The sequence below is a fragment of the Catharus ustulatus genome, chromosome 17 (genome assembly GCF_009819885.2).
Source record: "Catharus ustulatus isolate bCatUst1 chromosome 17, bCatUst1.pri.v2, whole genome shotgun sequence".
NCBI lineage: Eukaryota > Metazoa > Chordata > Aves > Passeriformes > Turdidae > Catharus > Catharus ustulatus.
Genome location: NC_046237.1, coordinates 1,206,854 through 1,234,046, shown reverse-complemented (window position 1 = coordinate 1,234,046; position 27,193 = coordinate 1,206,854). Strand labels below are relative to the sequence as shown.

Here is a 27,193-nt window from a genome sequence, read left to right as displayed (position 1 = left end):
AGCAGTGCCAGGTCAGGTCACAGCCTGCCTGGGTGTGAGTCAGGGCTGCTCTGACATCCAGCCTCACATTTCTCAGCCCTGGCTCAGCCCCAGCACGTTCAGTGAAGACACAATGCTCAGGGTCTCTGTCAGGGAGAGCTAAAACCCAGCCAAGGCAGCTGGGGAAGAGATGAGCAGGATCCTCTGGAGGCCTTTCCAGTTGGGCTGGATGGATGTGGAGGAGTTGGAGTGCAGGTCATGAACTCACAGCTCACCAGCCCCAAGCTGCTGCCCACCTGGTCTGGCCACAGGGAAGCTCCTGATATTTTCCAGCTGTCTGTGTTGCAGGGAACAGTTCTCACATCCTCACTCTCCTCAGCTCCTGCTCTGGATAGCAAACAGGTGGGATGGTGAGCAGGGATGGTGAGCAGGGTCCCCAAAGCTTTCCTGACCATGCAAATGGCTGGTTTATGGGATCAGAGGAGATGGGGCTGTCCTGGTTCTCTGGCTGGGGAAAGAGAGAAAAACTTGCTAAAGTCATGTCCAAATTTGTGTCCAAGACCAGCAAAGACCTTAGAAAGCCTTGATGACGTCCAGGTCCATCTGGATCCCACCCCACCTTTCCTTCCCCTGCCTTTTATATCAGACTGAGCCTGTGGCATGAGGCCCTGCTCCTCAGGGATGTTCAGAATTTCTGCAGAACATGCTTGGAAACACCCTGGGCTGCAGCAATCCTGCTGTGGCCCCTCCTGATCCCAGCTGGGGCTTCGTGGCTGCCCCTCCTGCGAGCCCAGGTGCCCCACATGGGATGGAGATGGAGCCACCCCTGTCCTGTGGGATTTTGGAGAAGAGGTTCATTTTTTTCCCCCTCTGAAGGAATTCAGTGTTATTCAGTGGAATCCTCTGTGCAGGTGGAATTTTTGGGCTCTAAGGCTGCAGTGTGCCTGCACTTGAAAATTTGGCCGTTGGCTTGGAAACAGGCATGGGCAAGTTTCAGCTCATTCATCCAAGCTGTCCTTTCTCAAGGACAAGGAGCAGGGCCAGCACAGCTGAGCCACTGCAGCCAACTCCTGAATGTTTCCAAATAAAATGCCTTGAGTAAGTTTATTTTTCCCTCTCAGACCTAAATTTAGCACCTTGGAGAAGCTGCTTTGGCAGTCAGCGGATGGTAACGATGACAAGATCAATCTGTGGATAGTTCTGGGAAGATTTGGAAAGTCCTGGTAAAACAGAGCTGGTTTCATTCATGTTTGCAATTTGTCCACAGCCCAAAGGTCTGCTCATGAGCTTCCAATGGTTGAAAGACAAGACATTGACAGCTGCCTGGTTTATGGGGGACAGCAGATGATCCTCACTGGACAGAACTTCACAGCAGAGTCCAAGGTGGTGTTCACAGAGAAAACATCAGGTAAGGCAGGTGTTTCCTAACCCTCCCTGAGGGCTAAGGCACATCTGGAGTGCCAAATCCCATCGTAAGATCTGTGCTCATGATTACTCCACTCAAGGGAGGAGTGCCATGCAGGCTCATGTGAGTAAAGTTGGAGCTGGGAGCAGCTCTTTGTGGTGCTGCTTCACAGGAATCCAGGCTGGGAATCAGCAGGGACAGGGTTTGTTATCAAGGAAAGGAGATGAGCACTCCATGTTCCTCTGTGCTTGTTTAATCTCATGTTTAGTGAATGGAGAAATCATCATTGAAATGAATTTTTTTTTTATTGATGTGAACTACAGGCAAAGATTGTGTTTTCTTCCCTTTAGAAATCAATGGTGAAAAAAACATCATGTGTCTTTTTATAAAATTATTTTTATATGCATAATGAGATAGAAGAGTCCATCCCTTCTCCTTCCATATTTTTTATTGTAAACTTTGTGCTCCCATTGTGCTCTTAAGAACATTTGGTGCTTGGAAGTTTTCTGTCAGTGAACTGAGGCATTTTAAGTGATCTATCCAGAGACTTGCAAGGAGTTTGAGAGATTGCATGGCCCAAGTGAGCAGCATGGGGTAAAATGCCATTGGAAAAAAGTGAGAATTGAGCCAAAAATGAATGTACATCCCTGTATATCCCAGCTGGTGACACAGGGAACAAAGCATGCTGTGGGTCCAGCTCCTGGCACAGCAGCAGCAAGGCAGGCAGCTCCTGCAGGGATGGGAGCTCTGGGGAGGGTCAGAGGAGCCTGTGCAGTCACAGGAATTCTTTTGGCACGCTCTGTTTCCTTTCAAGTCCATGGATTAATTCCTTCCCACTGTGCTGCCACTGTTCCACCATGGTACACGGTAACTCTTGGCAGCCTGCAGTGCTACCTGTCCCAAGAATGCTCTGAGCAGCTCCAGATGATCCACTGAGAGCAGAGGGAGCTCCTGGTGCCATTTCGAGGAAACATCCCCAACACCCTGCCCCTGTTTCCATAGGAGAGCAGAGAGGGCTCTGCCTGGAAGAGATGTTAGAAAGTAAAAAGGGCAACAACATTTTCCACACTAAATCTAAAGCTTTTCTTCCCTGCTGGGGAAACTGCAGGGTTTTTTTTTCCTCTTTTTTTTCCCTCCTGTTGGGAGAGACAGGACTTATCCCAACGGCAGTGCCCAGTCTGGAGCAGGGATTTGCTTGCTGGTGTTCCATATCCTGCCTCCCCCTGCCTCTGCAGGCAGCCTCAGTCTGCTGGACTCTGAATTAATGATTGGCAGAAGGGCAATTTAGAGGATGGGAGGTCCAGAGGCAAATCCTTGGGCTGAATCAGAACTCTGTGTGGTTTGCAGGGGGGTCTCTGCTGACTGCTTCTCTGGGAGTGCCATAATTCAGGACAGAGGTGTCCTGAAGTGCTTTTAAATGAAGAGTGCTTGATTGAATAGGTGTATCCTAAGGTGAGGAAGGTTAACAAGCTGAGCTGGGCCTGCAGATGGGCTGAGCCCAGCTGAACTGAGTCCAGCTGAGCTGGACATGAATGGGCTGAGTGCAGCAAACCCAGAATTGCTTTGTGCCTGATGAGTGTCCCACCTGAAAATCAGGATCTGGTGCACCTCAGACTTTCAGGCTCCCTGTAGACAATCCCAAATACCTCTGGGCTGTCTGTTCATGGTTTCCACTGCCTTGGGCTGCAGGAGCCCGAGCAGAGAGCCCAGCTGTGCAGCCCCAGTGAGGATCCAGCAGTGCTGGGTGGGAGGGGGAGCAGCTCACCCACGCTGCCCTGCCCTGCACAGCCCTGCAGAAAGTGCTGATGAGCTGCTCGGGGGCAGGGGAAGCCACAAGCAGCGTTCTGGGGGTGGATGGCAGCCCAGCTCTGCCCCAGCCCAGCTGCAGCAAGCTGGGTCTCTTCCAGAGCCTGTGAAACAATCACACCTTTGTCAAGGCAGGAAGATGCAGCAAGCTCGCAGGGGAAGCTTGGTTTGCTTAGAGTTTCATTTTAGCAGCTCACAGCCCTGTCTGTGCTAGCAGTGATGCTGGATTTCCCACTTTTGCCCCTGGTTTTTGCTGTGCTGGTAACAAGGGTGAGAGCTGTGGTGTGTGTGAGCATCCCACGGCCCCACACAGCTCCTTGGCTCGGCTGTCCAGAGTTTAGGTGAGAGTGGCAAGGCTCTTCTTTCCCCCAAAAATCGTTCTGCAAGTTATTTTTGTGCAGCCAGGGTTTCTCCTGTTTGTTGTTCCACAGGCTCCAAGCTCTGGGTGCTGTTGGATGTGGGGTGTGGGTGAAGCAGGTCCTACAAAACTGCTGGGGATCACAGCTGTCAGTCAGGCTTCATCCCTCAGGGGAACTCTCAGAACCTCTTTCCATCTCCTCTGGATCTTGCAGACAATCCTTCACCCACCATTAGCATTTGTGACAAAAGCACTGTAATGAACTGCTCTGTTTGGCCTTCCACAGACCTGCAGAGATGTGTGGTTTTCCACAGAAATACCTGGAAAAGAAGGCAATTCCCTGAGCTGGGGATGTGACAGAGTCGGTGTCAGAGCTGGGGACAGGGCTGGGAAGGTCTGAGCTTGGGCTCAGGGCAGGAAATGGCAGCAGGAAGCAGTGAAGGGCTGGAGCTCTGCTCTGAGGGATAAAGCACTTGTGTTTGAAATGCTGATGCATAAATTGCTGTAATTTTCTGAAGTTTATCGACACACACACTCAGAGTTCTGGGTTCCCCTCGGTGCAGGGTGATAAAATGGAGCTGCTGTCAGCCAGGGGAACGCTGCAATGCCCCAAGCCCAGCACACAAAAGCAGAGTTTGGCTGACAGAGCCTGAAGATCTGAACTTGGAGACATGTAACTGAGCCCAGCTAAATTAAACTAGGTCAGGGGAAGCAACTAGATTGGAGTGTGTTCTTTTAATTTCGAACTGGAAGAGAAAGCTTGAAAAGCAGTCTTGGAGCTATCAAGGACTTGGAATAGGGTGAAGGTCAAGGGTGTTAGTGCTTGGTTGGGGCCCAGATCTTACAGTGCAGTTAAAAAAAGAAGAGATTTGGAATTCCCCCTTTTATTTATTTTAATTGTCATGTCACAATTTGCAAGTCAGATGCTGGTTGCATTGTGTTTACTCCCATCTGTGTACTGGTTACTGCTGTCAGTGATAGAGGAGGTTCGTGTTTCTGGGGGAGAAAAGTGCAAATGGGCCGTGCTTTCCCCTGCCAAACTCTTCTGGTGGCCACATGGACGTGGTGAATCATCCCCAGGACAATGTGGGTGGTGGAGGAACAACCCAAACACAGCGTCCATCCTTGGAGTGGCTCCACCACGGATCTGCAGCCTGGGCCAGCAGGGCAGGGAGAGGAGGGGCTGCCTGTGCCCTCTGAGCCCCAGCTGGGGATGTCCACAGCCCCTGGGACCAAATCAGTGTGTCTGCAGCCCAGCAGTGTGCTGGGACACACCTGGATGTGTCCTGGGGAGCTCAGCCAGGGCAGGGTCAGGCTGTGTGCTCCCTAGGGGGGTGCTGGGTTGAGGCTGCACAAAAAGCCCAAAATGAGGCATGGAATGTGCCAGGGCATGCCAGGAGTCCTGCAGGACAAGGACACCCTGGCAGGTTCACTGGGGACAGAAGGTTCTGGTCTGATGGAGGATCATGCTCTCTTTGGGAGAGGTGAAAGGAAATCCCAGCACTGTCCACAGCTCTGCTCCCCTCTCTGCTGGGTCAGTTCCTCCAGACAGGGAGCTGGGTCCCTCTTTGTAGTCTGGCAATTTCATGAATGATCCAAAAACTCCTGGGGAGTGCAGAATAAAAGCAAACTGTTTCAGCAGTCAACCCTGTGAACTTACTAGTGCAGCATTAATGATGCAATTTTCTCAGGCAAATTCAAGATAAGACAGAAAGCTTTTTAAAAAAACTCCAGTGTTCTCCCAGGTTCATTCAAAAGAGATGTTTGCTACTTGAACTAATAAACAACTTTAAATATTGAATGTGAGGGTAATGAGTATTTATCAGGATTGGTTTGCCTGGTTCTGCTGTGCAAATTAGAAATTTTCAAGGTAATTAATGGGGCACCTTGTGCCTCTCCCTGCTGCTGTGGCTGCTGAAAGCCAGCAGACCCTTCTCCCCAAAGGTTTCCCCCACCTGGAATGTTCTGCCTGCCCCAGGTGCTCCTGCAATCCTCCAGGGCAATCACCCCACCGGGGACTCCAGAAAAACACTGCAAAACAGGAAAAAATCTAAGGCTCACCCAGAGAAAAATGCAGGAGAGTGTGGCTGCAGAAACGGAGTTGCCATAGCTGTTAGAGGCTCAGCCAGACAGGGTGGAATCCAGTGTTTTGGAAGGTTTCCCCCTATGACACAAGATTTTGGAATTTTACAGCTGGTAAATCCTTATTAGCACAGGCAGCCACTACTGGCCTGGATTCCCTGGCTCACTGTTTACTATGGGGGCGCCTGATGGAAGCGTGCCTGGTCCTGATTATTCAGCTTAATTGTTTAGGGAGAATATTAAAAAATAATCATAATTCTTGGCATAAACAAAAGGCAGAGAGACAAGCTCCCATCACCTGTTGACAGAAAATTGATCATGAAGAAAGCTGGCATGGGGAGTGGAATTCCCTGTTCTCCCACTTAGTCATCGCATCCTGGTGTGACTCATTTTATTACATGGAGGTTCCCAGTGGTTTTATTTTGAGAGAAGCTTTTGTTTAATAATTTATACACACACACACACACAAACACACTTATAATCTTGAAAATACAACAAATCTGTTCTGATGAATTGGCATAAGGAGTCATTTGGAAGAGCTCTGGAATTAAATACTGTTCCTCCTGCTTCGATGTTCAACTACTGTATTTATGTTTTATTTTAATGGGAATTGAATTCCTCAACAATAGATGGGGAGAATTCGCCTCCAGACTTGTTCTCACTGTGCAAAATGTCAGATTTGGGGCTGGGCTGGCTGGTGGATGACTAATCCATTGCCCTTTTACCTCCCAGACCTTGCCTTGTATCTTTGGCCTTGGTGAGTCAAACTTCTGTCCTCAGAGCAGTGAAGGCACTGGCTCTGCTCACAACAAACAGAGCTCCATTAACTGCAGTGGGCAGTCTTGCTTCAGAAAGAAAAAGAAATCCATGAAAATGAAGCTCAGGAATGAATTTAATAGCTCTACTTCTCACGAGTTTAAAATTTATTCTATGTTTGCTGTAATGTTTGAAAATTATTTTGAAATAAGAGCTTAGAAGGGGACAAGTGCTCAGGACCAGGTGCTGAACAACCTCGTGCTGACTTGAAGCAGAGCAGCTCCCCAGCTGAAATCAGAATTTGTCCCTGAGTTTGTCTGGAATTTGTCCAGAGCAGCAGAGAATTCTGAGTGAGGGTTCCCCATAAGGTTTCTGCTTCCCAGAGTGGTTCTGTCCTACTGGAAACCATCCACTGCTCTCCCTTTGTTCTTGGGGTGGCTCTAAAAGCCTTTCCTTGTTTCCCAGAGATGTCTGTCATGTGCTGATAAAAGCTGACAGAGATAATTGCTGTGCTTTTTTGGAAGACCTTCCAAAGAACAGAGGGGATAGGGACAGTTCCTGTGCAGAAATGTGCAGAGCACAAGGCTTCTCTGGGGACCCAGAAACAGGTTGTTCATTAAGTAATTTGTGTCATGCTTGACTGGAAAGCAGTGTACATTTGCAGGCCTAAAATCCCATCCAGAATCAGCACAATAGTATATTTAGTCTTCAGCTGCAGAGAGCTGCAAAGAACATTTCCTGAGCCTCTCAGTCCATCAGTCATGCTTGTTCAAATAAAGCAGTGAGTTTGTTTCTCTGCTAGTTACTGACCCCAAAGTCATGAGTAAGGGATCCTGAATAATGTGTAAAGGCTGTAACTGGTTCAGAAAACCTTTAATTGGCTAATTAAAAAAACTCCTATGAGGGGCTGCAGAGAATCACCCAGAATGTTCCTAATGCAGACTGACGTTTTGATTTCCCCCAGTTTGAAGCAAGACTTTTGGTATGATGGCAGTTTGACTTAGAAAGGGTAGAATTACTTTCTTCCAACAACTCATTCATTCCCCCAAAGAGTGCTGACACAATCAGATCTCTCATCGGGGTTTAATGCTAAGTCTCATAGCCCTGAAGCAGCACAAAAATCTCGATTTCCTGAACGTTTCACTGACCTGTGGTGTTAAAGACTTGCCAACTAAGACAAACCATTAAATGAGCAGGGAACCACAACAGTAAAAATACTGCATGAGGCAGCCATGGCTGGTGAGACCTCAGGGTCTAAATCCAAGAATATTTTGTCATCCTGAGTGCAACTGCTGCCCTTAGCAGAGGCAGGGCTTGAGCTCCCTGTGCTGGAGCTGCACTTTGAAAGGCACCACACACGTGGAGCTGGCACTGAGGGATCTTCTGCACCTTCCTGTGCTGCCCATTCTGGGGGCAGGTTTAATTCCATGCAATAAGCAGCTATCTGCACTTGCAGACTTCAGATTAAATTTTTAATCCAGCTGGGGTTTAGTCCTCTCAGTTTCCAAGCAGGAGCTGTTTGTCCCGTTTGTGGCATGGCAGTTATGGGGTAATTAAGGCCAGAAAGGATCTGTGGAGGGTCCAGCACAAAGCTGAGCACATTTGTGGTGCCCAGGGAGTGTCCCTGGTGTGACAGGTTTGTACTGGGGGCTGTGCTCCACTCTCACACAGCTTTAGGATTTTTAGTACATCCTTACAATAAGAATCCCATTTTCACTCAGGAATTTCTCCAAGCATCCACTTTAATTTCCTCCTAAAAAAGAATCTGCATTTATGCACAATCTAAAGGTGATAAATGTGTTGGCAGTTTGGTGCAGGTTCTCTCTATTCAGAATTTCCTGAAATGATCCTGAGACTTCTCCGTTTATTCCTCCTGCTCTCCGTTAGCTCTCAGAGTGTGCATAATCAAAAGTTTTCTTTTCATTACCAGGAAAAAGAATAGGTTAAAGTAGAGAGAGAGACACTTCTGAAGGCAGTTGTATTTTTCATTTTCCTCACAGCCTCCCTCATCTTTCTGCCAAAAGCTCCCATAATGTGCATATCCAGAGCAGCTAAAGGAAAAGCAAATATTGATTGTCTCGAGCTCAAGTGAAGCAGTGAGACAGATGGAGCCACATCATCATATTTAAGCATAAAGGTCAGGAGTGAACTGCAGAGTGGTTAAATCCACCAGGGCTTCAGTGCTCAGAGAGCAGGGTTTGCTGCTGCTGACAGATTTGTTAGAAACCCGTGAGCTGCCACAAATAGGGAATGTATCCAAACAGAAGCATCTATCATTGTTGGAATGATAATCCCAAATACAATTCTTTCTTGTTTGCCTTTTCTCATTCTTACTTTTGACCTGCACAGACTTTGGACTCAGCCTGAACACCATTTGGTTTTTATGGTTGGCTTCATTAGCTTTCAGTGCAATTTCAGTGGCTCAGTTACTAAATCAAATCCCCTGTGGTTGTGGTTGCATGTGTTCCACAGCCTTGGATGTGGCACATGAGGCCCCCTTCCACTTTAGTTTATGCATTCTGGACCAACAAATCCTTTTGATTTCCACCTTCTTTGTGAAGCTAGTGCTGTTGTATCTGCACAGACTGTTTGAATTTAGCAGTACAGAAAGGAAGATGAAAACATTCTGCCTGGAGCAAAACCAGTGTCAAATATTCCTGCTTGGCTGTCCTTGTCAGGACAGCTCCATGTGGCACAGCTGAGACTGCTCTGATGTCTCTGTCAGAGCTCTTACTTTATGGTGTATTTTCTTGTTCCTTTTCCCTCCTCTTTTCCTCTGAGAACTCTAAAGCATTATCCTTTGGGGTGTTTAGGAGTTGGGGAGCTTCCTTACCACACACTGTGGTGGTTTCTTCTCTCAAAGGTCACCTAAGGAGGAATCTCCCCACTGAGCATTTACTGCCTCGTAATCAGAGAAGGATTTGCTGGATTAACCCCCCAGGATTTTGGCTTCCCCCTTCCCTGTTTCTGTCTCCAGAGCAGCAAGGAGCTGGCTGCAGTGACAGGGGCACAGATTGAATATAGCACTGGCTGATTATGTTAAATGGCATTAAATGGCATTAAATGGCATTAAATGGCATTAAATAATGGGATATTTGCCATGCCTTTGCAGCAGTCCCTTGGGATGTGCTGGCTCCAGTGGCACAGCAGGAAAGACAACTCACTCACAGGGGGAACTTAATATTAAAAAAAAACCAGAGAGAAAGCTGGGAGATGCTCAGAGCTCCCTCCCTGCTGCAGGAGCTGCACTCCCAGCCCTTCCCTGCTGTCACTGGGAGGGTTGGGGTGAGGGAGCCCAGCAGGGCTGGGTGCCCCCTGCCCCTCCAGGAGCCCAGCCAAGGCAGGGATTGAGCCCTGACCTCCAGGGAGAGCTGCCCATCCCACCGGAGTGCCCAGAGGTGTCCAGCTGTGCAGGGCTGGCAGGTGAGGCTCTGTCCTTGGGGCTGGGGCAGGCAGGGACCCCAGGGCTGTGTCCTGGCCACCGAGCCCAGCTGGGGAAGAGCCAGCCCAGAGAGCCCAGCACATCTGTCAGCTCATTGTCTGGGCCCAGCACAGAACAAAGAGTACAACAACAGAAAAAAAATGCAAAATGCATTTAAAAATACTCTTTCATTTCCCTTTTCGCCAGAAGCAGAAGTGCTTAAATAACAGAGGACAAAAGCAGCTCTTGCAGAACTTCCAAGAGTTGGGAAAAATAAAAAGCCCTGTGAGAAGGACTGGGTTTAGGAGGAGATTTTCCCCCTTGTCCTGGCCAGTCTGGGAGCCCCAAAGCAGAGCTGCTCCCCTAAGGCAGAGAGCAGCCCCCTGCACATTCCCAGTCCATCAGCTCCTTGCCATATCTGTGCCCTGGCCAGTTTAAAAACCAGATTTCAGTAAGATATGAGGCAACTTTTGTTCCCCCATCAGTACTTTTCTTCTGCAAATTGCTTGGATAAAAAGCTTAATGGAATAGGAAATTCAAAGGGGTAAAGATTAAAATCTAAAAAAAAAAAAAAAAAAAAAAGGAAAAGAAAGCACTGCAAAAAATGTTTCTGTATTTAAGGAATGTTTGTAACAGAGGAAGCACCCAGGCTGTAAATGAATGTCCTGTCACTACTGTCACACTTACAGCTCAGGGGTTCCTGTGGTATTCCATGCAGGGGATCACATTTGGTTTTCCTCTTTAAGTAGAATTTTGTGTAACTGAGGATGGAGACAAGCTGCATGGATGTAACAATTTGGGGCTGCAGTGGTTCAGGGCAGAGCTGTCCCACATGCAGTGAAATGCTTCTGCACTGAGTCCAATGAATATTTGGTGCTTCTGCACTGAGTCCAATGAATATTTGGTGCTTTAGGACGGCTTTAGGGCTGTCAGTGGCATTCTCTGGGAATCCAGGGGCTCTGGGCTTTGCTGAGCTGCTGACCCAGTGTGCCCATGAACAAGGTGTGTGCCCATGAACAAGGTGTGTGCCCATGGACAAGGTGTGTGCCATGAACAAGGTGTGTGCCCATGGACAAGGTGTGTGCCCTCCCAGTGCCCTCCAGCAGCCAGGCTGGCTGGCCTCAGGCCTGCTAAAAAGCAGATGTTGCACCTGTGCTGAATATTTCATTCCTCAGCTTGGCTAATTTCTACATAAACATTTAATTTTAATATGTGTGTAAGCTCTTTCCTGGCGAGGGAAGTGTTCAGTGATGTGCTTAAATAAAATGCTGTTGCTTTTGGTTAGGACTGGGAAGGTGCTTGAAATTAAGTCCATTTTGAGAGCTTTGCTAACTTAATGCCCTTGATTTGTCTCTCTTTTTTTTTAATAAGTTCTATAATTTAAAAAAAAAGCCCACAGTGAGGTTAATGCTGTGATATTGTTCTAGATGGGCAGCAGATCTGGGAAATGGAGGCCACAGTGGACAAAGACAAGAGCCAGCCTGTAAGTATGAAACTGTGGGTGTGCTGTGCAGCACCTTGTGTCCAAGGGGGAGCTTCCAAAGAGCAGCTCAGGAGCACAGAGAGCAGAAATGCAAAGAGGAACAAATAGCAAATGCTGCAGCAGTGCATGGGCTGCACAAGGAATGGATTCCTGCAGAACAACCCAGCAAAGGGGACCCTGCTGGGGGCTGTGTCTGCACACCCACAGTGCCAGCCCAGGCTGGGCCATCCCTGGTGCTGTGTCCTGCAGGATTTCAGCTCTGTCCCATCCCTGGTGCTGTGTCCTGCAGGATTCAGCTCTGTGCCATCCCTGGTGCTGTGTCCCTGCAGGATTTCAGCTCTGTGCCAGCCCTGGGGCTGTGTCCTGCAGGATTTCAGCTCTGTGCCAGCCCTGGTGCTGTGTGTGTCCTGCAGGATTTCAGCTCTGTGCCAGCCCTGGTGCTGTGTCCTGCAGGATTTCAGTGGCCACTGTTCTTGTTCTCTCTGTTCCCTTGGCTTGCTGGACCTTGCTGTGGGCAGGCAGAGCTCCAGGAGCCAGCAGTGACACTGCCACAGCGACAGGACAGTGGGGCCTGCCTGTGGATGAATCTGGAATATTTGAGTTATTCTGACAAAAATAGGGAATTCTGCAGTGCCCACTCCTTTATCAAACACTGTGGGATTAGCAGTGTCACCATTTCATGTGTTTTATTTGTGGCTGAGAATTCTCTCTCCAAGTTCAGGACAACACCAAGTGCAGGGGGGATACAGTCCATAAAAACCAACTTGCCACTACCAAAAAATCTCCTGCTCTTTCAGATCTGCCCTTTTATTCTCACACCTTTTTTATGGGGATGAGCAGGGAGGCTCCTCCTGTAGTGCCTGGAGGTGCAGGCAGGGGAGCTGCACACAAACCCCCTGCTCAGCCCCAGGTGCCAATTGCTGGCTGTCCCTGTCATTCCAGAGCATGCTTTTTGTGGAAATACCTGAGTACAGGAACAAGCACATCCGCACAGCCGTCAAGGTGAACTTCTACGTCATCAATGGCAAGAGAAAAAGGAGCCAACCCCAGCATTTCACCTATCACCCAGGTAATCCTCAGGGACAGAGCCACCTGATTCCATCAGCAAGATTTGATTTTCTGCTCTGTTGTATTCTTGCTGTTCTTTGAGGATCTAAATGCTGCTGGTTTAATTCAGCTCAGCACTCAACAGCTGCTTGGTTTAAAGGATGGCTGTGATTTGTGATCAGGAGTTTCCCTCAGTCTGAGGTGTTATCAGTGTGGGACATGATGTGACCCTCTGAAAACCAGGAGTGTTGCCTCCTCTGACGTGTCCAGCAATAAGAAAACATCAGATCTGGGAAAGGGCTTGGGATGGAGGAAGGGAAGCAATATATATTCTTCTAAATGAGGCTAGTTGAGAAAAATATGAATGCTTTTCTGATGTTCTTCCTCCAGGGGATTGATGAGCCATGTCACAATAAATGCAGCAGGATTACTAATGAGATTCCCAGAATTTCTCTCTGGCTGGGGAAAAAATATTGCGAGAAAATCAGAGTATTGTGTTTGTGGAAAGCAGAAAGCATAAAATAACAGCATCAGAATTTATGCAAGCTCCAAATGATGTCTTAATTTGACTTGTCTCTAAGGAGGGGCAAACATTAATTCAGACTCTTATTTTGGTCTCCTCCAGTCTGAAAATCTCTGGTCCTCTCCCTGAATTTATGAACTCTATCACCAAGGGTTTGCACAGTTGCTAAATTGTTCTGCTCTGAAATAGTATTGAGAAGCACACTTCTATCTCAACACAATCCTAAAACAGACTTTAGGAGAAGGAATCTCTACTTCCAAAAAGGAAATTTGCATGACCACTGTATGGTTTCCATTGTATGGTGTTTCTGTAGTGAGTTTTGGGGAAGATTTGAGCAAAAATCATTGGAAATGTAGAGGACCATCATTTATCCCACCAGGATCCACACAAGTCTTACTAAATCATGGTCTCTTACATGATGGTGTCAGACAAGTCTTCAACTCTCAGCACTGAGGGAACTTTGTGCAGCAGAGACAAAAGCTCTAAACTCGCTCAGCTCTGCCTTTGGTCACTTGTTAAATGTTTGACAGAAAGATGGGGAGTTGTTTATTTTCTGGGATTTCTATTGATTCAGTCTCTGTGGGATGGAAGTACTTCATGAAACACCTATCTATGACTTCTCATTCTGTCTGTGTTCCAAAATGGCCCTTAAATGAACTAAAACAGGAGCTGAAGTGTCGAATTTTCCAATTTTAGCAATTGTTGGTTTGTTAGTTGGTTAAAGATTTTTCAAGAACCTCTTAGCACAGAATGCTTCGAACAATTTTTGGTTTGTTAGTTGGTTAAAGATTTTTCAAGAACTTCTTAGCACAGAGTGCTTCGAACAATTTTTGCTGTGGTTGCATGTGGGTAATTTATTAAACTCAGTGCTCATGACATGTGAATTTACACACACCAATTTTGTAAAAGGCTTAAATCTCATTACTTCAGGGAAAAGCTCTCTGTTTCTCCTCAGCTCGTTGCAAATAACGTCCTTTGCATGCTTTGTTCTAGTACCATCAATCAAAACAGAGCCCATTGATGACTATGATCCAGCCCTAATCTGCAATCCAGTGCACAGTGCTCTGGGGACAGTAACACAGCCTTACTATCCACAGCACCCAATGGCCACCGAGTCCCCCTCCTGCCTGGTGCCCACCATGGCCCCTTGCCAGCAGCTGCGCTCGGGGCTCTCCTCTCCCGACTCGCGGTACCACCAGCAGAACCCCGCTGTGATTTACCAACGGAGCAAGAGCCTGAGCCCCAGCCAGCTGGGCTACCAGCAGCCAGGCCTGATGGCCACCCCAGTTGCCATTGCAGATGCCCACAGGTCGGTGCTGGTGCACGCCGGCTCTCCAGCGCAGAGCCCGGCCGGGCTGCACCCCTCCCCGGGCCAGCAGCAGCCTTCTCCCGTCATCCACTACTCTCCAAACAACCAGCAGCTGAGGTGTGGCAGCCACCAGGAGTTCCAGCACATCATGTGCTGTGAGAATTTCCCCTCCGGCGCGTCGAGGTCCGGCCAGCCCCAGCCCAGCCAGGCGCAGAGGCTCAGCCCCAGCTCCTACCCCACGGTCATCCAGCAGCAGCGGGCGGCCAAGGGCGGGCCAGGGAACGAGCAGAAGGACGTGCTGCCCGCAGGAGTCACCATCAAGCAGGAGCAGAACCTGGACCAGGCCTACCTGGATGATGGTGAGTGCTGTGCCCCTCTGGTTTGGCGGCTTTGTTGGAGGGAGGGGTGAGGTTTGGTTCTCAGTGCCCTGTTAGCTCCTGGCATGACCCCCAAAAGAGCATGCTTCTGCTTTCAGGCCGTGGAGAAGGCTTCAAAATGGGAGTGGTGGAGCTGAAATCTCTGCTGGGTAGTTGAATAAAGCGTGTGGTGTCACATAGTGAAGGGTTTGGAATTTGGGGTTCTTAGAATATGGATGGGGACAAGATGGAGATTGTTGGGCATTGTCTCTTTCGTCTTTCTGCTCCATGATTTCAGGCAGTTTCTGGCTGGAGAGTTAGTGCTGCACTGCAGGTCACAGGAGTTTGGTTATTGGGTCAAAAGTATAAATAATATCGATGTCATTTTCCTATTGGACTGTTTAAGAGACTTTGTAACTAGCTAGATTCACCTCCATGAGGTGGTGTGTGCATTATACATACATATATAAATATATAATAAATTGTGTGCTCCCTTTGAGGGTGTGGGCATTTGCTGGGTTTGGGTCTTCCATTGAGTGCATTTTTGGTAGATGCCAAAGCACTTTGGCCACTGGCCCAGGGACCCTCTGCTTGCCCTGTGCCACGCTGAGCTGGTCCCATTTTGTTCCCCTTTGCCAAAAGTTCCTTTGCCAGTTTGGAAAATGGTGGCTCTGAAACGAAACGCATGTCTTCATCCTTTTAATATAATTTTTTCATATCAGAGCAAAGTCCACTTTGTGAAATGCTCTTGTACATTTTGTACCAAAAAAAAAAAAAAAAAGCCCATTGAGCAATTTATCAAGGCCTGTAATGAATGGGGTAGTGCTGCAGGCAAAACCATTGCAGATGTTCTAGATGAACAGTGGGACATTGATAAGTAAAACAATGCTGTTCCTTTGTTGTGAGCCAGCTGATTTAGCTTTCAGGAATGAACATAAGTTTGAGTAAAGCTTTCTTTGAACATATCCTGCTTATTCTTAGGTGGGCAGCTATTGGCAGCGTGCTTGATTGGTTCTTTAATTAAAGCATGTTTCTGTCAGGAGGGAATCAATGCAAAATGAACAGTGCAGCTGGACACTGCCATCACAGAGAGCAGCAAAGCCACACTGACTGTGGTGGGAGCAGAGTGGGCTGCAGGAATTGCTGCTGCAGATGCAGGATGTTCCTGTGCAGGACATCCAGACCTGGCTGTCCCAAATGTGACTCTGCTCTGCTCTCAGTGCAGGCAGATCCAGCCCTGCTCTCCTGGATGTGCTCTGGGATATGCTCTGAGCACTCATTACTTTGGGATTTTTACTGCACTTAACCTGGAGCTGTGAAACTGTGCCTGTGGAGTTTTGCTTTCTTCAGCTTGGGTGCAGAGTGCTCTGCATGCTCAGCCTTCCCTGTGGGTGTGTGGGCACAGGTTGGAAGGTTTCCTCTCTCAGCTGTGTTTGCAGAGCTGTGCATGCAGCTTTGGTGCCATGGCAGTAAAATCTGGAGAGTTTTTACTGGTTCTTTTCTCTGAGCAGGAGATTTAGGAGTCCTAAATTTCACTTGGGAGATTTGCTTTCCATTCAGGGATTTGGGCATGATAACAAGGCAAGAGAATCCTTCTGACAGGAGAACTAAACACTCTTATTTAGGATAATTTTTAATATGAGGAGCTGAGAGATTCTTCCACATTTCTAAAAGTGCTTGGTGCACACCTTTTAAAAGAAAGAAAAAAGAATCTTGGAGTAAAAGGTAACTTCACTTAAAAAAGCTCCCAAGATGGAGTGCAAAGTGAATTTTCCTGAGTTTTGAATCAGCCAGTGACCCCAAGTGCAGCACAGCTCACCCAGAGTGCACTCAGCCTCCTGCCCAGGGAGCCTTCAGACAGAACAGCAGCAATTCCTCATGAAATCCCAGCTTCTCCTTGGCTGACAGGATCATCCTGATTTCAGCTAGATTAGCTTATCAATACTGCACCCAAATCAGGCCAGGCAGGATGGGGCACATGCAGGGTCTTCACTGACCTCAGTGAGTTTTTATCAGCTGCAAGTGTGACTGGGAGAATTGTGATTTACTTTAGGGCTTTGCAAAGCATTTCATTCTGAAACGTTCAGGACTTGAATTGAAAAGCCACATTGTTTGCTGCTGGGGAAAAGTGACTCAGAACATAACAAAAGCCATGTTTTCCCTGACTAGAAAGTTTGGGTTTGTGCTTTGTAGCATTAAAAGAAAGCAAACCCAAAGGATTATGGAGGCTTTGCCCTGAAATCCCTTTTATCCAGAGAGCTCTTGTGAGATAAAGTGAGCTGTGAGGTCCTGCAGTGATTTCCACGGACAGACACGGAGCTGGTGCCTGCCCAGGCAGGCTTGGCACAGCCAGGAGCTGCTGCTGCTGCTGCCCAGGCTCTTGGGCAATCCCTGCTGCTCCCTCTCACTTCCCTTCGCTCTTCCTCCCTTCCCCCCTCTTCCTCCTCCCTCTGCCTTGTTCTCCTTTCTCCAGAGCTCTGCTGACACTCCAGCTTTGCTGCTGTGCTCCTCTCTCCAGTTCTTGCCCACTGCTCTCATGGCTGTCCCTCAGCCTGGCTGTTCTGGCCTTGATTTCCATTCTATTTCTATTATTTCTATTTGCCAGAAGCTCCTGCAGTGACCTGGCCGTGCCCCAGGCTGGAGGTCCCTCCTGCTGGAGCTGGTGCCTCTCAGATGGGCACTCTGAGAGTGCTCAGGCTGTGCTGGGAGTGCCCAGAGCATCCCTCAGCTGCCACCCTGCTATTCCTCTTCATCCTCCCAGCTCCTGATGTCCCTGCAGGCAGGACCCTCCCTGGCTTCTGTTCCCTGCTGTAAAAAAACAGTGTTAGTCCTTCCTGAGAGCTGCTCAGAGCCTGCACTGCTGCACAGGGCACAAATACTGGGAACTCAGCACATTTAACCTGTGCAGCCCTGCCCTGGAAAGAGAAGAGCTTTCCCCCTCTGCCTGTGGGCTCTGGAGGTTGAGGCAAGGATTCACCACCTCAGATGGGTTTTGTTGGTGCCAGGAGAGCTTTGTGCCCTCCCCAGCCCTTGGTGAGAATTCCAGCAGCTCTGTAGCTGGTTCCTGACCCTGCTGCAGATGGACAGACCTGCCACTTGTTCTCCAAGGAGACCCTGGCCCCTGTTCTGCTCAGAGAGGAGCCTGTGGTGCCCTCCTGCAGCTGCCCAGCCTTCCCCTGCCAGCCAGAATTGCCAACAGCATTACAGGAGGGAAGGATCCACTCCCCAGAGGGTGCATTTGGATTTCCATCAGTGCTGATGCAAGTTCAGCATTGCCACACACTGCTCCATGCACAAACTCCTGTTTCTCTGTGAAATGGATCCACCTGTAACTTTTGGTACCAAATTCTGTGAGGAATCCCCAGAAGAAGGGACTGTTCATGACAGATTGTCAGAGAAGCCTTTGTGACACCCAAATCTGTGCCTCAGAGATGCATGACTGCTGGAATGGCCTTGGGAGTGACCATCCCCTGGGTGCAGGAGCCCCTGGAGGTGCATCAGGTGTGCAGGCAGTGATCAGCCCCAAATGCAAGTGAGAGCCATGGGGTGACAGTGACAGGCTCAGCCAAGGCTCCATCTCAATATCATTCACAACCAAACCGCCCACGCTGGTAAAAGTTACCCAAACAACCACACAAACAAGCTGACAAACAGAATGCAGCTCCTCCAGCACCCTCAGAGCGCTGAGGTGAGCTCTGTAAAGCACAAAGCAGTTCAAAGTGTAGTTATTGCAGCACAGGGTGCAGTGCCCAGGTGGGGCAGGATGGACAGGGGTGACCAGGGAGGGTCACTGATCCCTGGCTCTGGGCAGCCCTGGGGAACAGCTCAGCTGCCAGGGGCCAGTTCCCCAGCTGGGACACACACCAGGCTCAATTCCACCCACAGCTCATGCTGGTGGAGATGGTGATACCAGCCTGCCTGCCTCAGATTGAGATCTGCTCTCTGCAAGGAGAAATGGCTGTCACTATTCACAGTAACTGTCTAACCACATCTGGCACGGCACTGTCCGCTGGGCTGCATCCAGCAGCTCGAGAGTATTTTTGGTGCCCAGTAATCTGTTCTGGGGAGGAGAGCAGCGAGGCAGGCGCTGTGCAGGGCTTTATCAGGCTGCTGATCAGCGGGCATGTTTTATAGTGAGCTCAGGTATTTCGCAGAAACCTTCAGACACGTCAGATGTTTCTTTAGAAAGCGGCTGCAGGATGTGCAGTGTGGTCCTTGCACATCACCCAGCGCTGCACATCAGCTCCATGGCAGGCTGAGTGTTCAGAGTGTTTTACATCCCTGCATTTCCTTCCTGTGTTCTTTCCTTCAGCAAGAAAACCCTCACTCTGTGCCCATGGTACCACGAAATGAAATTCAGATCCCTTCTTTCCTCCACGTCCAGGAGGAAGCTTTGTTGTCAGCTCAGTTCTCCTTGGGCAGGGAGCAGCTCCATAAATCCCTGGAACTGTCAGAGCCCAGAGTGAGCTCAGGGCTGCTGGGGATCCTGAGCATCCTCCAGCCCTGCCCAGCCCTGCCCAGCCCTGCCCTGCTGCTCTGGCAGCTCCTGCAGGCTGGGGCTGCTCTGGGAAACCTCTGGGCACTGCAGCTGCACTGGCAGGGTCCTGCCTGGTGGGGAGAAGCTGTTTTTAGGGTCCTGCCTGGTGAGGAGAAGCTGCTTTCAGGGTCCTGCCTGGTGACAGAAGCTGCTTTCCCATCTAAACACTGTCCTGAGCACTGGCAGCACAGAGCATTCTGGCTTTTAGGTTTTAGGTTGGTTTGTAGTTGTTTGCATCTCATGTCCATGCATAGAGTTCGGTAGCAAGACAGGGCAGAGGGGAAATGTTTTTGTTTGCTGGCATTTTGGACAGGGGAGAATTTGAATCCTGCACATGGGCTGGGGGTCAGGCTCGAGCAACAGTTTGCATCTAAAAAAAGCCACGCTCTGTTTTTAATTAGAACTGCTTTTCATAGAAGGTGTGGTCACTTCTGCTTAGGCAGAGTTTGACTAAGAGTGAAGCCTGCATGTTCTCCAAAACATTTTGCTCAAACACTCTAGCAAATCTATGTATTCATCAGGCTCATTCCTGAGGCTCTGACTCACATTATTACAGATTTTCTGTGCTCTGCTGGGACCTTGCAGCACTCCCTTGATACTCTGCAGCTTTATTTTTGGATCACTGCTCTTGTGGCTTTGTTGTGTCAGGATCTCCATGCCCCTGTCCTGTCCTGCTTGTCTAGAGGCAATTTAAAAAGAGAACAAAAACGTGGTTCTGCTCCCAAAACCCTGCAGTCTGTTGGCAGGAAGTTGAGAGATCAGTCTGTCAGGAGGAAGGTCTGGGCTGAGTCTGAGCTTGGTCTTTCAGCAAAGAATTTAACTTCCCTTCAGTTTACCATTATTTTAAATTGGTACCTTATCCTTCCCTCTTGTACAGTTAGGCATTAATTAATTAGTGTTAGTAACACACACGTGGATTCTCAGAAGAAAACCCTACACTTGCACACCTGAATGAGAATTAAGGATTTGTGTTGTTATAGCTGGCTCCAGCTGATCTTCTTCACCTCTAGAAACAATTCCCTGTTAAAAAGTTCAGAGGAATCCAGCCCTGTTGAAGGCTGCCCTTTCTGAGCAGCTGCCCCAAAGCGTGCAAACCAAAACAAAGAAAAGAAAAAAGAAGAAGAAAAACCCATACATCCCAAATCAGCAGTGGAGGAAGGAAGAGAATGAATTGAGTGATTAAAACCATGGTTCCACTGGCACCTCTTTGTTCTGGAGCTCAGGAATCTTTAATTGGTGCAGTAAGTGCCCACAGGCTGTGTCACAAAGCGTTTCCTGTGCAGGGACAGAGCCCATCAGGAGCCCAGAGCTGCTCTGGGGCACTGCTGCCTCCCCCAGGACCTGCTGCCAGCTCAGGAACCCCAGCTCCAGGGTGTGAGGTGCAAGGCAGGTCCCCTTTGGGGTGACTGCTATCAGCTCCAGTTTTGGGAGCCATCAGGCAATCCTCAATGAGAGTTTTGAAATACTGGCCAAGAGTTACTTGAAAAAAAAAAAAAAATAACTTGTTCGTGCAGTTGGGAATTGAAAGCTTCTAAACCACAATAAAGTCCTTTCCCAGACTTGCTGTCCATTTACTCCGAGCTCATGGCATTCCTTAGACAGTCTGAATCACTGCAGCAGACAGCTCTCACAAAGGGGACACAGACACCCATCTGTGGGGAGGCATCTGCCAAAACAGACCATACATTTACTTTTATCCCTTCAATCCACTTGCAATTTAAAGGCATAATAACAATAACATTTTTCACTCCAGTGCAGAGAAATGGCAATGAATTAAAGTTATTCCACTGTAGAGAGAGGCAGACAGGCTTGTCCCCAGCTCCCATAGAGGGTGAAGTGGGATCAGAGTTTTTGAGGGACCTGGCTCCAGCTGAGGCAAAAACTCAGTGGCAGAACTGTGATATTCCTGGGGAATCCCAGACTTCCAGGTCCCCCAGGTGTGCAGGGGTATAAAACATGTTGCACTGAAGGGAGGGACTGGCAGAGCTCCTGTCTCTTCTCTTTCTCCTGTCCCCCTTCTCTTTCTCTTGTCTCTGCTCTTTCTCCTGTCTCTTCTCTTTCTCCTGTCCCTTCTCTTTCTCCTGCCTCTTCTCTTTCTCCTGTCCCCTTTCTCTGCCTTTCCTGGCTCCCTCCTTTCCTGCTGTACCTGTTTAAGAACTGTTGGTGCTTTCCAGCAGTGACATTGATGGCTGGCAGGTCACTGCCAGAAATTCTCATTTCTTGGGGATGTGTCTGGAGGCAGAGCAAAGCTGTTCTGTGAGGAAAAGGGACCTTCCTGCAAGCTGGGAGTGACTCTGGGTGCTTCACTCAGGAATCCTTCAGTCAAAATCACAACAGTTTTGACAAAAGTTTTTAAAAATGGGGACTTTGGTGATGAGAGATGTGCAGCTAGAAAATGGTTTGTAACAAAACCATGCAAAGCAGGGAAGGGGATTAACTGATTCTAGTGCTAAATTCTGCATTTTGTGCTGGAGCAGGGCAGTGCTCTCTGGAAGCCTCGAGCTGGGCTTGTTCTACACTCCAGCAGCTCACCACACTCCAGCAGCTCACCACAGAGCCGTGCTGGTTAAGGTGGTTGGGGTTTTTTTAAATTTTATTCTGCTAACACAGCTATTATGGTGAAAACCCTTGTAGAGACACAGCTCTGCTGGTGTAAAACCCTGGAATCAGCAGAGCTCAGGCCAAGCCAGGGCAGCACCAGCAGCTCTTTCACTGCAGGGTTTGTGCTGGGGTGACTGCAGGGACAGGGGATGTCCCTGCTCAGCTGGGGAGCTGATGGAATAAATATGGACATGAACAAAAGGGGAAATAGAAGGGATTTGTATGTGGCAGTAATTGCATGAGCACCTCAGAGTGAATCCCAGTAATTCCCAGCAAAGGTGATGCTTTGAGCTGGATCCTTTGCTGAGGGCTGTTGTACCTGCAGCAAGGTGGGAATTCAGCCTCACAAACAGGGACAGTGATAAAATCCTTCCATCCCTTCAGAATGATGTGATTGAATATTAATCAGTGACCTAGCTCACATCCACATGGCAGCTCAAGGCTTTTGCCAATTCTTTGCAATTTCATTGCAGTTCTTGGAATTTCATAGCAATTTAAAAGTCCCTGTGCAGGTGACTTTTCTTACTGATCTTTTCAGGTCCAATCCAAGAAAAAACCAAAACGTTAAAAATACAAACCTGGGTGTTTGGAGCTTTCAAAATCCAGGCAGACAAAAATGATGCAACTTTGGGGCGGGAGGTTGATTGCATGATTGAAAAAGCAGTCCCATGATTGCTGGAGGCCTGACTCACCAGCCCTGAGCGCCTGGCTCTGGCACTGCTGCTCCTCACAGCTCCCTTTGGTTAATTAGCAATGTGCAGAGGTGGGGAAAAGGTCTTTTCTCCCCTTAAAGCTCAGTGTAATAACTGATAGGATTCAGCTCCTCCTGCCATGGCTCTTGGAAAAGCAGCTCGAGTCCTTTCTGAGCTGCACTCTGAAATGCTGGGAGCAGCTGCACAGAGCCTGGCTGCTCGGAAAAGCTTGGAAAACATCTGCACATTTTTTGAACTGTTGTGAAATAAAGTGCCTGGCAAGAGTAACCATCTTAAAGATCTACAATCTTTTTATGGTGCAAACTGAGAGGCTTTTATAAAGTCTTCTCCTGTAGAAAAGTGCCTGGATTCTCAGAGTTACTTGCACAGACAGAATTTTCTCAGTTCAGGTCACGTCCTGCCAGGGAGCAGGGATGGTTGGTGGGGGACTTTTTGTCTGTATAGACCTCTTCATCACAAGAGTGAAGTCCTAGAATTAATTAGCTTAAAATCAAAATTTTTCCACCCGTTTTTCATAGTTTGTTATTAATAATAATGTAATTATGTATTAATAATTAACTATACATATAGAAATATGACAATAATTTATAATCAGGATTTATTGATAAATATCTGGCCATTTTTAAATTAAGAAAATGAGGATGAATCATCTGAATTTCCCATCTGAGTTAGTTTTCGTATGAGAACTCAAGCAGTGGGAGTTGCTGTCCTGCCCAGCAGAAGCAGGTATGACCCTGCACTGTCCAACCACTGTTCTGCTGTTTGCTCAGCAGCCCCAGGGCACTCCTGGGCTCACATTTGGGTGCAGGGAGTGCTCAGAGGCATTTTTAGAGCACATGGACAGGACAGTGCAGGGCTGGCTGTGAGGGGCACTCCTGACCTCTCTGGGGTCACTGATGGGAAAAGCAGCAGCACCTCCCCAGCTGTGCAGGGGAGAGGCAGGGCTGGGCAGGAGCAAAGCCTGGGGACCATAAAACTCCTGAGCACCTGAGCTCCTCCTCTGGGCCCTCAGGCAGGTGCTGGTTTCACACTCCCATCTGTAATACAACTGCTTCTGTGTTTACCAAGAGAAACCTAAAATGTATAAACCGTGCACTTGTGTCTGAATCATCACTCCAGTCCCCGTGCCTCAGTTTTGCAAGCTCAGAAATCTGGGCATGCATCCAGCTGGGAATCTCACAGATGACTCCTCGCTCTGAGAGGGGTCTGCACAAAAACCTGAAATCCAAATATTCCCAATTTTGCAAGCATTCGTGTTTGTGTGCTCATCTCCGAGGGATGCTGCAGTCTGTTTGGAATTCAAACACTGATCTCTAGAAATTTGCATGACTAATGGTCTGCAAATGACTGAAGACTGAGTCTTGAGGTGGATTTAACCAGTGTTAGGTATAAAAGAGTTAAATCTTCAGTAAATGTTAGCTGGAGTCAAACCACTGAGGATCAAAGGGCTTCACCATGAGCAGCTCTTACTGACCCAGTGACAAACTAGGCTGACACTCCCCATCTTCCTACAGGTTCTCCTAATCCACACAGCTCCCATTTTAATCAAGCCCTGTCCTTTTGTGGACCTTTAATTTAGAAACTCTGCACTCCAAAATATAAACTAAACTCTGCCTTCAGCTGAACAAACACTCCTTCTTTAGAGTGAGGCTGCAATTCAAACTAGATGTGGTGAGAAAAGGATTATTGGCTTCTCCTGTGGATGTTGGGGTGCTGGGCTTCCACCTGAGGGGGAATTTTCCCACGTGGATAATGGTCAGGAGTGGAAGGAAAGGTCAGAAGGGGCTAGTTGTGCAAAACCCTGAGCTCTGCAGGACCTGAGACCCTGCACAAAGTGTGGGGTAACGTCCCTGCAGAGTGTGATTGATGTCCCTGCACATTTGGGGTGATGTTCCTGCACATTTGGGCTGATGTCCCTGCACATTTGGGGTGATGTCCCTGCACATTTGGGCTGATGTCCCTGCACAGTGTAACTGATGTCCCTGCACATTTGGGGTGATGTCCCTGCACAGTGTGACTGATGTCCCTGCACATTTGGGGTGATGTCCCTGCACAGTGTGGGTGATGTCCCTGCACATTTGGGGTGATGTCCCTGCACAGTGTGAGCTGATGTCCCTGCACAGTGAGGGGTGATGTCCCTGCACAGTGTGGCTGATGTCCCTGCACAGTGTCCCTGCACATTTGGGGTGATGTCCCTGCACATTTGGGGTGATGTCCCTGCACATTTGGGCTGATGTCCCTGCACAGTGTGGCTGATGTCCCTGCACATTTGGGCTGATGTCCCTGCACATTTGGGCTGATGTCCCTGCACAGTGTGGGGTGATGTCCCTGCACAGTGTGGCTGATGTCCCTGCACAGTGTGACTGATGTCCCTGCACAGTGTGACTGATGTCCCTGCACAGTGTGGCTGATGTCCCTGCACATTTGGGCTGATGTCCCTGCACATTTGGGCTGATGTCCCTGCACAGTGCCACCAGCCTGGCTCATCCTCAGTGCTGACTTGCTCTGACTCTTTGCAAGGAGTGACTTGGGCCAGGGCACAAGCAGCAGTGAATTAGAAAAGTGTGAGTTTGCAATCATTCCCTGTGATCAGCCCTGCCAGGGGAGTCTAGTCAAAGATTCCCAAATTGTGGTGTGGTTTGGTTGGTTTGGTCTCTTAATGATGAATGACTTCATCAGCCATGAATGAGCCGAGTCAAATGTAGGACAAATAGTGAGACTCATGAATGACTCCTGTGACATTTGCAGTGTCTCGGTGGGTGCTGGTTTATTTAGGTGGTTTCTGAGTTTCTTTGGAAAGAGTGAGAATGACTAAAAGAAGGGGGAACCACTTCCTAACTATGGGGGTCAGTGGTGAAAGTTTTGTGGCCGTTAAACCTCCCTGGGCTCAGCTCTGTCATTACCAGAGGCAGTGTCAGCTCTTGGCTATGATCTGGCTCCAGGAGACCCCACAGGCACAGGGCTGGGGGATGATCAGACCCTGCTTTCCCTCTGTGGTCAGACACCTCCCAGTCCTGTCCAGCCCCCTGTGGGCTCCCAGGGCAGCCCAGGAGGCAGCAGGGCTGGTCTGGAGTGTCCCTGGCTGGGGCTTGGGGCTCAGGGGAGTGCCCCAGTCCGAGTCCCTGCAGATGGGGTCATTAAACTCTGTGCAAATTGGTGTTTGCAAAGGCTGGGATAGTCTGGGCACACCAGGCTTTGGGCAGATCCAGGCTTAAATCAGAATTGAGGCAGATATGAGGGGAGCCTTTAGCAGCTGCATTTTTGAATTGTAGTTTGGATGGTGGATCTTTTTGCTTAGAATTGTATTACATTTTCTCTTACCTGATTTTTTCTGCACCCTTGTTCATTTGCTTTGAGCAGGGTGCTGTCTCCTTCCTTGGAAAGGAGTCCAAGGCTCCAGCAGCTAGACTAATTTATAGCTAGGTAGGCTCTTCTGAGGTCATCCTGCAGCTTCAGACCCTCAAATAACTTGGTGGTGTTGTAAGATATGTTTCCTTTTTTTTTTTTAATGCCATTGATTTTTATACAAATTTTTCCTCAGGACAATTTTTATAGGCTATTATAAAGCACAAAACTAGTGCTGTGTCTGTTTTAGAAATGAGCATCTCTGGCCCCTTCGTTCTGTACTTGGTTACACTGCACAGCTCCTCAAAACTAATCCAAATTTAGATCAAGATTATGGCTTCAGAGAGTTTCAGGCTGTTCAGATAACAGTCTTGGTTTAGATGCTCCTCCAGTCTGTCATGCACAAACACATCTCTGCTCTCAGACCTGCTGAGCACCAGTGTCTGTGCAGGGGCTGCCAGAGCCTCTGCCACGGGGACATTCTGGGGCAGCACCCTGGCAAACAACCCAAATAACCCAAATAACCCTGGCTAATAATCCAAATAACCCAAATAACCCTGGCAAATAACCCTGGCAAATAACCCAAATAACCCTGGCAAATAACCCAGCCCGTAGTGCCAGTGAGGCTGGAGGCAGTGCCTGAGCTGAACCTGGCTGAGCTGAACCTGGCTGAGCTGAGCCTGGCTGAGCTGAGCCTGCCTGAGCTGAACCTGCCTGAGCTGAACCTGCCTGAGCAGAGCTGAACCTGCCTGAGCTGAGTCTGCCTGAGCTGAGTCTGGCTGAGCTGAGCCTGCCTGATCTGAGCCTGCCTGATCTGAGCCTGGCTGAGCTGAGCCTGGCTGAGCTGAACCTGCCTGAACGGAGCCTGGCTGAACGGAGCCTGGCTGAGCTGAGCCTGGCTGAGCTGAGCTGAACCTGGCTGAGCTGAGCCTGCTGAGCTGAGCCTGCCTGAGCTGAACCTGCCTGATCTGAACCTGCTGAGCTGAGCTGAGCTGAGCCTGGCTGAGCTGAGCCTGTGGATGAAGGGCTGGCAAAGAGCAGCTCCCCCAGCCCTGGGTGGCACTGGGCTCTCAGGAGCTCTGTCCCCAGCACAGCCCAGCTCTCTGACACTCCTGGGGACTCCCTGGCTGTGGCAGAAGTGCTCTGGCAGAGCGGTGAGTGAGGAAATTCATTTTCTTGTCTTTGGAGAAGAGCGCGGCCATCGCGGCCGGCCAGATGGAATTTGTTGTGATAGCAAAACAAGTTCTATGGAAACCATTGTGAGCCTGAGCGAGGCTGCCCAGGAGAGTTGGGGAAAGCCTCTTTTGTTTGTTGTGCTTGGCATGGCTCTGCTCTGGATGAAGATGCTTTAATTTTGTGGGGAGACCCAAGAGAGCATTCCTGTTTTTCCATACCAGAACGCCTTCCAAGCTGGCACCGGCGTCCCCTCTTTCCAGCTGCTCCTTTCCAAGCACACTGTGCCTCCTAAAGAT

At 48.9% G+C, this 27,193-nt stretch overlaps 1 protein-coding gene across 3 annotated transcripts in view; it reads left to right on the top strand.

The window, feature by feature from the left end:
• Window positions 1–27,193, top strand: part of LOC117004514 (nuclear factor of activated T-cells, cytoplasmic 2-like) — an 87,847-nt gene that overhangs the window by 46,120 nt on the left and 14,534 nt on the right. For all 3 annotated transcript variants that reach the window (XM_033075305.1, XM_033075303.1, XM_033075304.1), the window contains exons 6-9: window positions 1,247–1,387; window positions 11,235–11,290; window positions 12,233–12,359; window positions 13,854–14,528. In XM_033075305.1, coding sequence (XP_032931196.1) covers window positions 1,247–1,387; window positions 11,235–11,290; window positions 12,233–12,359; window positions 13,854–14,528 — 999 coding nt within the window. The remainder of the gene's footprint in view (window positions 1–1,246; window positions 1,388–11,234; window positions 11,291–12,232; window positions 12,360–13,853; window positions 14,529–27,193) is intronic.